The 12,337-nt window shown below is 34.6% G+C and overlaps 1 protein-coding gene across 1 annotated transcript; it reads left to right on the forward strand.

Moving 5' to 3' along the window:
- Positions 1-1,415: 1,415 nt before the first annotated feature.
- Positions 1,416-2,168, forward strand: LOC139509742 (uncharacterized). Its single transcript, XM_071296253.1, has 2 exons — positions 1,416-1,770; positions 1,801-2,168. Exons 1-2 carry the CDS (start codon positions 1,416-1,418, stop codon positions 2,166-2,168), a joined length of 723 nt encoding a protein of 240 aa, XP_071152354.1.
- The last annotated feature ends 10,169 nt before the right edge of the window (positions 2,169-12,337 follow it).

Here is a 12,337-nt window from a genome sequence, read left to right on the forward strand (position 1 = left end):
TTCACATTATGTATTAAAGTATCTGCATCAAGTACCATGCTTTTATTTCACATCATGTAAACTAATGCAATTTCAAATCACGTACTAAAACAACCACATCACATAATGAAACAAACACATCATATAGTGAGGTAACAACATCATGTAATGAAGTAACCACATCACAGAATGAAGTAACCACTTTAGGAAATGAAGTAACAACATCATATTATGAAATAAACACATCATAAAATGAAGTAACTACATCATATAATGAAGTAACATAATTACATAATGAAGTAACCACATCACAGAATGAAGTAACACCATCACATAATGAAATAAACACATCATATAATGGAGTAACCACATCACAGAATGAAGTAACTACATCACAAAATGAAATGAACACATCATATAATGGAGTAACAACATCACGTTATGAAGTAACCACATCACATAATGAAGTAACCACATTACGTAATGAATGAAACACATCACATAACGAAGTAACAACATCACATAATGAAGTAACAACATCACAGAATGAAGTAACCACATCACAGAATGAAGTAACCACATCACAGAAGGAAGTAACTACATCACATAATGAAATAAACACATCATATAATGGAGTAACAACATCACGTAATGAAGTAACCACCTCACATAATGAAGTAGCAACCTAACATAATGAAGTAACAACATCTGGTAATGAAGTAACTACATCACATAATGAAATAAACACATCATAGAATGAAGAAACCACATCACGTTATGAAATAACCACATCACATAATGAAGTAACGACATCAGGTATTGAAGAAACCACATCACGTGTTGAAGTAAAAACATCACGTACTGAAGTAACACCATCACATAATGAAGTAACCCCATCACATAATGAAGTAATCACATCACATAATGAAGTAACCATATCACAGAATGAAGTAGCAACATCACATAATAAAATAAACACATCATATAATGGAGTAACAACATCACATAATGAAATAAACACCTCATATAATGAAGTATTCACATCACGTAATGAAGCAACCACATCACATAATGAAGTAACCACATCACAGTATGAAGTAGCAACATTACATAATGAAGTAACCACATCACAGAATGTGAAGTAACAACATCACATAATGAAATAAACACATCATATAATGAAGTATTCACATCACCTGATGAAGTAACAAAATCCCAGAATGAAGTAACAACATCAAATAAGGATATAGACACAGTATATAATGAAGTAACTACATCACATAATGAAATAAACACATCATATAAAGAAGTAACTACATCACATTATGAAGTAACCACATCACATAATGAAGTAACCACATCACGTATTGAAGAAACCACATCACGTGTTGAAGTAACAACATCACGTAATCATAATGAAGTAACCACACCACATAATGAAAAAAACTACATCACGTAATGAAGTAACACCATCAGACAATGAAGTAACAACATCAGACAATGAAGTAACCACATCACATAATGAAGTAATCACATTACATAATGAAGTAAACACATCACATAACGAAGTAATCACATCACATAATGAAGTAACAACATCACGTAATGAAGTAACAACATTACATAATGAAGTAACTACATCACATAATGAAGTAACCACATCACATAATGAAGTAAACACATCAAATAATGAAGTAACCACATCACATAATGAAATAACTACATCACATAATGAAGTAACCACATCACATAATGAAGTAACCACATCACATAATGAAGTAACCGTATCATGTAATGAAATAAACACATCATAAAATGAAGTGACAACATCACATAATGAAGTAGCAACATCACAGAATGAAGTAACAACATCACGTAATAAAGTAACCACATCACAGAATGAAGTAGCAAAATTACGTAATGAAGTAATAACATCACATAATGAAGTAACCACATCACATAATGAAGTAACAGCATCATGTATTGAAGTAACAACATCACATAATAAAGTAATCACATCACATAATGAAGTCCCCACATCACATAACGAAGTAAACACATCACATAATGAAGTCCCCACATCACAGAATGAAGTAACAACATCACATAACGAAGTAACCACATCACAGAATGAAGTTACAACATCACACAATGAAGTAACAAAATCACATAATGAAGTAGCAAAATAACGTAATGAAGTAGCAACATCACGTAATGAAGTAACAGCATCATGTATTGAAGTAACAACATTACATAATAAAGTAATCACATTACATAATGAAGTCCCCACATCACATAATGAAGTCCCCACATCACATAATGAAGTAACCACATCACACAATGAAGTAACCACATCACGTATTGAAGTAACCAAATCGCTCAATGAAGTAACCAAATAACAACAATAAAATGACCACATCAGGTAATAAAGTAACGACATGCCATGACTAAATAACCACATCATGTAATGAAACAACATCATTACATAATGAGGCAACCACATCACGTTAAAAAGTATCCACATTATATATTGAAATTTTTACAACAAGTAAAGTGGTAAACGACTTCACAAGCTTAAGTCTTCAAAAACATTGAAAAAACTATAACAACTGCTTAGCAAGCGAGACGACATGCATCCAATGAACAATGCAAATAATATAACAACTTCATAAGCTTGAGTTAAGTTTATGTGTTTTCTTCTGTGGCACAACTTTTTGGAATTTTGGAGCCTCAATGCTCTTGAACTTTGTACTAGTTTGGCTTTATAAATATTTTGATATGAGCGTCACTGATGAGTCTTATGAAGACGAAACGCGCGTCTGGCGTACTAAATTATCACCGTGTATCATCAGTACACCGGATATAGGTACTAAGCAAGCGGCCATGATCGATTTTGACCTTACACGGTAACGAAAATCTTAGTTTTGCTTGATCAATATTCAATGTACATTTCTCAACATTTGAAATTCCTGCTCCCAAATAATTTTTGCATCGATTTTTTCCTATTCATAAAACAAATTTGATATTCTAAAAAGAACAATTAACTTGTACAAGCGCAAATAGTTGTGAATGTCAACACCAACTTTCAATTTCGATACAATTGTTGAGACATTTACATGTTTTATCTGAAAGAAACCTAATACAGGGCAAACGTAATAGTCACCAATCATAAACCTACCTGTGATTACTCATTCCTTGAAACATTTTGGGTAATAAACGAGTATAAAAATAATGTTTTTGTGTACGGTGTACAACAACATAACTATGCACCGTACATAAGGATTTATGTGGTCAGCTAAACACCGTCCACAACACTTTTTTAGGGATAAAATATCGAAAAATAACATATGTATGAAAGATTTCAATGCCAATTATTGAAACAGCTATACTCATTACACACACACATCAGAGATGGGTCCGATTACTTTCAATGTAATTGATTAAATTACAATTACTTTTTCATTTGTACGATTAAATTAAATTAATGATTACATCATTTCTGAAAGTATCTGATTAAATTAATGATTACATTAGCAAAGTAATCATGATTACATCTGATTACAATGAATTTAAAAACAAAACATTTTGAATGATGTGAATGAATAAACGTTGAATATAACTTTAGCATTTTTGAGAAAGTATTTCATTTGGTTCAATTATAAAATAATAACTTCAAATTAAACTTCATCTATTAAAATAAACACCAAATTTCACTAAATATATATACATTACACTTTATCACCAATGATCTCTGAATTATTTTGAATTAAATTTAATAAAGATATATCATAATCAAGAGTTTTTTTGTTTGTCTTCTGACCTCTTTCATAATTTATATGTTTTCCAAGTTGCAATTTATGAAAGTTTAAATATGGATGAAAAAAAGTTACCAGTTAAAATTATGTTTAATTTTAATAGAAATGTTTAATCAAATTGTAAACAATATGTAAGTACTAAAAATCATTGCATTTTACATGTCCAGTGACTCCAGTCCAAATACAAAAAAAATTAAACAACATATTTGTCCAACTTTTAATTTAGTTTGTGCTAATTAGATAAATTTTCATGTCTGATTTATCTTTTATCATATATATTTCCCTACAGCTATACTCAATTGGTAATTGCAATAAAAACAAACCTTAATTAGTATCCTACCTGTCAATTCAAAGTTGACAAAAATCACAAAATTAACAAAAGATTATAATTCAGGGTTAAAGAAAAGTATTACTTGAATATATAACAGTTATTATCAAATATTAATATGAAGATCATTATAAAACGATGAATATACATGTACGTACAATATCTTTTACCAAGATAAAAGGTAAATAATTGTATTATATGTCTCTTCTTAGGCTAATGGTGACTTTTCAATACTGTAACAGTTTATTTTTTTTTTACTGAAGTAGACATGCTTACAGTAACCAAATCATTTTAGTATGTTTAAAATTTATCAAATATGAATAACAAAGAGGTTCATTTAATGACCAAAAACACAATTTTAGATTTTTTTCATTGTAATCAGAATGTAATCAAAAAGTAATCATGATTACAGGGTATTTTGAAAAGTAATTGATTAAATTAAATTACATGTAATCAGATTTTTTGCTGATTAATGATTACACTGATTACTTGAAAAATTGTAATCAATTACAGCTGATTAACGATTACAATTACAATTACCCCAACTCTGACACACATTGACCTTCTATCAGAAAAAGAGTTGCAATGCATATAGAATTATATCGGATGAGACGAGGGCCAACTTCTTTGACAAGTATTTGCACATGCTTTTACAATGTTTTAGTAATCCCTCTTGTTTTGGGAAATAATGAGACATCTCTAACCATCAACCTACGACCAAATCATTTCTTAAAATAGCAATTATGTTTAGATTGAAGTACACATTGATATTATGTGAACTCAACAAAGATTTTCGTTACCGTGTAAGATCAAAATCGCTCACGCCCGCTTGGTTAGTACCTATATCCGCTGTACGATGATACACGGTAATTATAATCCTGGTACCTTTGATAACTATTTAGTTTTTAAACGGATTTGTTTTCTCTCTATATATCTATGACTTTTGAACAGCAGTATGCTACTCTTGTCCTTATTTAGCTGGCTATAAAACCAGGTTTAATCCACCATTTTCTGCATAAGAAAATACCTGTACCGAGCCAGGAATATGACAGTTTTTAGGAACTTTCCGTTTCCAGTTTTCCTCAGAGTCGGTATTTTTGTTAATTTACTTTTTCCTTATTAATCGAACCGACATGCCTTAAATCAACTATGAAATTTATATCAACTTCCATAGAAAGAGAGATAACACGTTTCCGCCAACGGTGAAATGTTAAGCTTATCTCTGCAAAATACAAGATATGAACTTTTCGTAGTTATAATTTTACTTTTGATATAATCTTTATTTAAGTCAACGGTATTTGACTCCATGACATTGACATGCCTTCTTCAAACGACCAAAAGTTAAAATATCTCCATCGGCAAGAGATACGACATGCCTTCTTCAAACGACCAAAATTTAAATCAGCTCCATCGGCAAGAGATACGACATGCCTTCTTCAAACGACCAAAATTTAAATCAGCTCCATCGGCAAGAGATACGACATGCCTTCTTCAAACGACAAAAAGTTAAATTATCTCCATCGGCAAGAGATACGACATGCCTTCTTCAAATGACCAAAAGTTAAAATATCTCCATCGGCAAGAGATATATACGACATGCCTTCTCCAAACGATCAAAAATTAAAATATCTCCATCGGCAAGAGATACGACATGCCTTCTTCAAACGACCAAAAATTAAAATATCTCCATCGGCAAGAGATACGATATGCCTTCTTCAAACGACCAAAAGTTAAGTTATCTCCATCGGCAAGAGATACGACATGTCTTCTTCAACGACCAAAAGATGAATTATATCCATCAGCAAGAGCTACAACATGCCTTCTTCAAACGACCAAAAGTTAAATTATGTCCATACAGCTAAAGGAATAAAAACTATTACAATATTTAAATTAAATGAGACATCAAGTCTTCACAAACGATGAAACATCTCTTTATAAACATGTCTGGGTATTTATTTTAATGTTAAATTTGATTGCCCTTGTTAAGAGAGTGCCACAAACTTAAAAATATCTTTAATATAATATTCCCAAGCATTTTATCATGTCTCCTACTCTGTTCTAAGTCTCTCTGTCCTGTAAGAGTTGCAAGTTTTTCACCTCCTTTATTATAAAGAGTAAGCACCATAAACTCCACTTAAAGCAGGGTTTACAAGTGAGACGTCTATCTAGCTATGAAACCAGAGTAAGCACCATAAACTCCACTTAAAGCAGGGTTTACAAGTGAGACGTCTATTTAGCTATAAAACCAGAGTAAGCACCATAAACTCCACTTAAAGCAGGGTTTACAAGTGAGACGTCTATCTAGCTATAAAACCAGAGTAAGCACCATAAACTCCACTTAAAGCAGGGTTTACAAGTGAGACGTCTATCTAGCTATAAAACCAGAGTAAGCACCATAAACTCCACTTAAAGCAGGGTTTACAAGTGAGATGTCTATCTAGCTATAAAACCAGAGTAAGCACCATAAACTCCACTTAAAGCAGGGTTTACAAGTGAGATGACTATCTAGCTATAAAACCAGAGTAAGCACCATAAACTCCACTTAAAGCAGGGTTTACAAGTGAGATGTCTATCTAGCTATAAAACCAGAGTAAGCACCATAAACTCCACTTAAAGCAGGGTTTACAAGTGAGACGTCTATCTAGCTATAAAACCAGAGTAAGCACCATAAACTCCACTTAAAGCAGGGTTTACAAGTGAGATGACTATCTAGCTATAAAACCAGAGTAAGCACCATAAACTCCACTCAAAGCAGGGTTTACAAGTGAGACGTCTATCTAGCTATAAAACCAGAGTAAGCACCATAAACTCCACTTAAAGCAGGGTTTACAAGTGAGACGTCTATCTAGCTATAAAACCAGAGTAAGCACCATAAACTCCACTTAAAGCAGGGTTTACAAGTGAGATGTCTATCTAGCTATAAAACCAGAGTAAGCACCATAAACTCCACTCAAATCAGGGTTTACAAGTGAGACGTGTATCTAGCTATAAAACCAGAGTAAGCACCATAAACTCCACTTAAAGCAGGGTTTACAAGTGAGATGTCTATCTAGCTATAAAACCAGAGTAAGCACCATAAACTCCACTTAAAGCAGGGTTTACAAGTGAGATGACTATCTAGCTATAAAACCAGAGTAAGCACCATAAACTCCACTTAAAGCAGGGTTTACAAGTGAGACGTCTATCTAGCTATAAAACCAGAGTAAGCAACATAAAATTCAAATTAAAGCAAGGTTTACAAGTGAGACGTATAGCTATAAAACCAGAGTAAGCACCATAAACTCCACTTAAAGCAGGGTTTACAAGTGAGATGTCTATCTAGCTATAAAACCAGAGTAAGCACCATAAACTCCACTTAAAGCAGGGTTTACAAGTGAGACGTCTATCTAGCTATAAAACCAGAGTAAGCACCATAAACTCCACTTAAAGCAGGGTTTACAAGTGAGATGTCTATCTAGCTATAAAACCAGAGTAAGCACCATAAACTCCACTTAAAGCAGGGTTTACAAGTGAGACGTCTATCTAGCTATAAAACCAGAGTAAGCAACATAAAATTCAAATTAAAGCAAGGTTTACAAGTGAGACGTATAGCTATAAAACCAGAGTAAGCACCATAAACTCCACTTAAAGCAGGGTTTACAAGTGAGATGACTATCTAGCTATAAAACCAGAGTAAGCACCATAAACTCCACTTAAAGCAGGGTTTACAAGTGAGACGTCTATCTAGCTATAAAACCAGAGTAAGCAACATAAAATTCAAATTAAAGCAAGGTTTACAAGTGAGACGTATAGCTATAAAACCAGAGTAAGCACCATAAACTCCACTTAAAGCAGGGTTTACAAGTGAGATGTCTATCTAGCTATAAAACCAGAGTAAGCACCATAAACTCCACTTAAAGCAGGGTTTACAAGTGAGACGTCTATCTAGCTATAAAACCAGAGTAAGCACCATAAACTCCACTTAAAGCAGGGTTTACAAGTGAGATGTCTATCTAGCTATAAAACCAGAGTAAGCACCATAAACTCCACTTAAAGCAGGGTTTACAAGTGAGACGTCTATCTAGCTATAAAACCAGAGTAAGCAACATAAAATTCAAATTAAAGCAAGGTTTACAAGTGAGACGTATAGCTATAAAACCAGAGTAAGCACCATAAACTCCACTTAAAGCAGGGTTTACAAGTGAGTTGTCTATCTAGCTATAAAACCAGAGTAAGCACCATAAACTCCACTTAAAGCAGGGTTTACAAGTGAGACGTCTATCTAGCTATAAAACCAGAGTAAGCAACATAAAATTCAAATTAAAGCAAGGTTTACAAGTGAGACGTATAGCTATAAAACCAGAGTAAGCACCATAAACTCCACTTAAAGCAGGGTTTACAAGTGAGATGTCTATCTAGCTATAAAACCAGAGTAAGCACCATAAACTCCACTCAAAGCAGGGTTTACAAGTGAGACGTCTATCTAGCTATAAAACCAGAGTAAGCACCATAAACTCCACTTAAAGCAGGGTTTACAAGTGAGACGTCTATCTAGCTATAAAACCAGAGTAAGCACCATAAACTCCACTTAAAGCAGGGTTTACAAGTGAGACGTCTATCTAGCTATAAAACCAGAGTAAGCACCATAAACTCCACTTAAAGCAGGGTTTACAAGTGAGACGTCTATCTAGCTATAAAACCAGAGTAAGCACCATAAACTCCACTCAAAGCAGGGTTTACAAGTGAGACGTCTATCTAGCTATAAAACCAGAGTAAGCACCATAAACTCCACTTAAAGCAGGGTTTACAAGTGAGATGACTATCTAGCTATAAAACCAGAGTAAGCACCATAAACTCCACTTAAAGCAGGGTTTACAAGTGAGACGTCTATCTAGCTATAAAACCAGAGTAAGCAACATAAAATTCAAATTAAAGCAAGGTTTACAAGTGAGACGTATAGCTATAAAACCAGAGTAAGCACCATAAACTCCACTTAAAGCAGGGTTTACAAGTGAGATGTCTATCTAGCTATAAAACCAGAGTAAGCACCATAAACTCCACTCAAATCAGGGTTTACAAGTGAGACGTGTATCTAGCTATAAAACCAGAGTAAGCACCATAAACTCCACTTAAAGCAGGGTTTACAAGTGAGATGTCTATCTAGCTATAAAACCAGAGTAAGCACCATAAACTCCACTTAAAGGAGGGTTTACAAGTGAGACGTCTATCTAGCTATAAAACCAGAGTAAGCACCATAAACTCCACTTAAAGCAGGGTTTACAAGTGAGACGTCTATCTAGCTATAAAACCAGAGTAAGCACCATAAACTCCACTTAAAGGAGGGTTTACAAGTGAGACGTCTATCTAGCTATAAAACCAGAGTAAGCACCATAAACTCCACTTAAAGCAGGGTTTACAAGTGAGATGTCTATCTAGCTATAAAACCAGAGTAAGCACCATAAACTCCACTTAAAGCAGGGTTTACAAGTGAGACGTCTATCTAGCTATAAAACCAGAATAAGCACCATAAACTCCACTTAAAGCAGGGTTTACAAGTGAGATGACTATCTAGCTATAAAACCAGAGTAAGCACCATAAACTCCACTTAAAGCAGGGTTTACAAGTGAGACGTCTATCTAGCTATAAAACCAGAGTAAGCAACATAAAATTCAAATTAAAGCAAGGTTTACAAGTGAGACGTATAGCTATAAAACCAGAGTAAGCACCATAAACTCCACTTAAAGGAGGGTTTACAAGTGAGACGTCTATCTAGCTATAAAACCAGAGTAAGCACCATAAACTCCACTTAAAGCAGGGTTTACAAGTGAGACGTCTATCTAGCTATAAAACCAGAGTAAGCACCATAAACTCCACTTAAAGCAGGGTTTACAAGTGAGACGTCTATCTAGCTATAAAACCAGAGTAAGCACCATAAACTCCACTCAAAGCAGGGTTTACAAGTGAGACGTCTATCTAGCTATAAAACCAGAGTAAGCACCATAAACTCCACTTAAAGCAGGGTTTACAAGTGAGATGTCTATCTAGCTATAAAACCAGAGTAAGCACCATAAACTCCACTTAAAGCAGGGTTTACAAGTGAGATGTCTTTCTAGCTATAAAACCAGAGTAAGCACCATAAACTCCACTTAAAGCAGGGTTTACAAGTGAGATGTCTATCTAGCTATAAAACCAGAGTAAGCACCATAAACTCCACTTAAAGCAGGGTTTACAAGTGAGATGACTATCTAGCTATAAAACCAGAGTAAGCACCATAAACTCCACTTAAAGCAGGGTTTACAAGTGAGACGTCTATCTAGCTATAAAACCAGAGTAAGCAACATAAAATTCAAATTAAAGCAAGGTTTACAAGTGAGACGTATAGCTATAAAACCAGAGTAAGCACCATAAACTCCACTCAAAGCAGGGTTTACAAGTGAGACGTCTATCTAGCTATAAAACCAGAGTAAGCACCATAAACTCCACTTAAAGCAGGGTTTACAAGTGAGACGTCTATCTAGCTATAAAACCAGAGTAAGCACCATAAACTCCACTTAAAGCAGGGTTTACAAGTGAGACGTCTATCTAGCTATAAAACCAGAGTAAGCACCATAAACTCCACTTAAAGCAGGGTTTACAAGTGAGACGTCTATCTAGCTATAAAACCAGAGTAAGCACCATAAACTCCACTTAAAGGAGGGTTTACAAGTGAGACGTATAGCTATAAAACCAGAGTAAGCACCATAAACTCCACTTAAAGCAGGGTTTACAAGTGAGATGTCTATCTAGCTATAAAACCAGAGTAAGCACCATAAACTCCACTTAAAGCAGGGTTTACAAGTGAGATGTCTATCTAGCTATAAAACCAGAGTAAGCACCATAAACTCCACTTAAAGCAGGGTTTACAAGTGAGATGTCTATCTAGCTATAAAACCAGAGTAAGCACAATAAACTCCACTCAAAGCAGGGTTTACAAGTGAGACGTCTATCTAGCTATAAAACCAGAGTAAGCACCATAAACTCCACTTAAAGCAGGGTTTACAAGTGAGACGTCTATCTAGCTATAAAACCAGAGTAAGCACCATAAACTCCACTTAAAGCAGGGTTTACAAGTGAGACGTCTATCTAGCTATAAAACCAGAGTAAGCACCATAAACTCCACTTAAAGCAGGGTTTACAAGTGAGACGTCTATCTAGCTATAAAACCAGAGTAAGCACCATAAACTCCACTTAAAGCAGGGTTTACAAGTGAGACGTATAGCTATAAAACCAGAGTAAGCACCATAAACTCCACTTAAAGCAGGGTTTACAAGTGAGATGTCTATCTAGCTATAAAACCAGAGTAAGCACCATAAACTCCACTTAAAGCAGGGTTTACAAGTGAGATGTCTATCTAGCTATAAAACCAGAGTAAGCACCATAAACTCCACTTAAAGCAGGGTTTACAAGTGAGTTGTCTATCTAGCTATAAAACCAGAGTAAGCACCATAAACTCCACTTAAAGCAGGGTTTACAAGTGAGATGTCTATCTAGCTATAAAACCAGAGTAAGCACCATAAACTCCACTTAAATCAGGGTTTACAAGTGAGACGTCTATCTAGCTATAAAACCAGAGTAAGCATCATAAACTCCACTTAAAGCAGGGTTTACAAGTGAGACGTCTATCTAGCTATAAAACCAGAGTAAGCACCATAAACTCCACTTAAAGCAGGGTTTACAAGTGAGACGTCTATCTAGCTATAAAACCAGAGTAAGCACCATAAACTCCACTTAAAGCAGGGTTTACAAGTTAGACGTCTATCTAGCTATAAAACCAGAGTAAGCACCAAAAACTCCACTTAAAGCAGGGTTTACAAGTGAGATGTCTATCTAGCTATAAAACCAGAGTAAGCACCATAAACTCCACTTAAAGCAGGGTTTACAAGTGAGACGTCTATCTAGCTATAAAACCAGAGTAAGCACCATAAACTCCACTTAAAGGAGGGTTTACAAGTGAGACGTATAGCTATAAAACCAGAGTAAGCACCATAAACTCCACTTAAAGCAGGGTTTACAAGTGAGATGTCTATCTAGCTATAAAACCAGAGTAAGCACCATAAACTCCACTTATAGCAGGGTTTACAAGTGAGACGTCTATCTAGCTATAAAACCAGAGTAAGCACCATAAACTCCACTTAAAGGAGGGTTTACAAGTGAGACATATAGCTATAAAACCAGAGTAAGCACCATAAACTCCACT

The sequence above is a fragment of the Mytilus edulis genome, unplaced genomic scaffold, assembly GCF_963676685.1.
Source record: "Mytilus edulis unplaced genomic scaffold, xbMytEdul2.2 SCAFFOLD_483, whole genome shotgun sequence".
NCBI lineage: Eukaryota > Metazoa > Mollusca > Bivalvia > Mytilida > Mytilidae > Mytilus > Mytilus edulis.

What these genes read in the sequence shown, in the direction of transcription:
- LOC139509742 (XM_071296253.1), top strand. Translation starts at nt 1,416, where the DNA reads ATGAAAAAAACTACATCACGTAATGAAGTAACACCATCAGACAATGAA. An exon ending in TAATGAAGTAACCGTATCAT is followed by an intron (nt 1,771 to 1,800) that starts GTAATGAAATAA and finishes CATAAAATGAAG; the next exon opens with TGACAACATCACATAATGAA.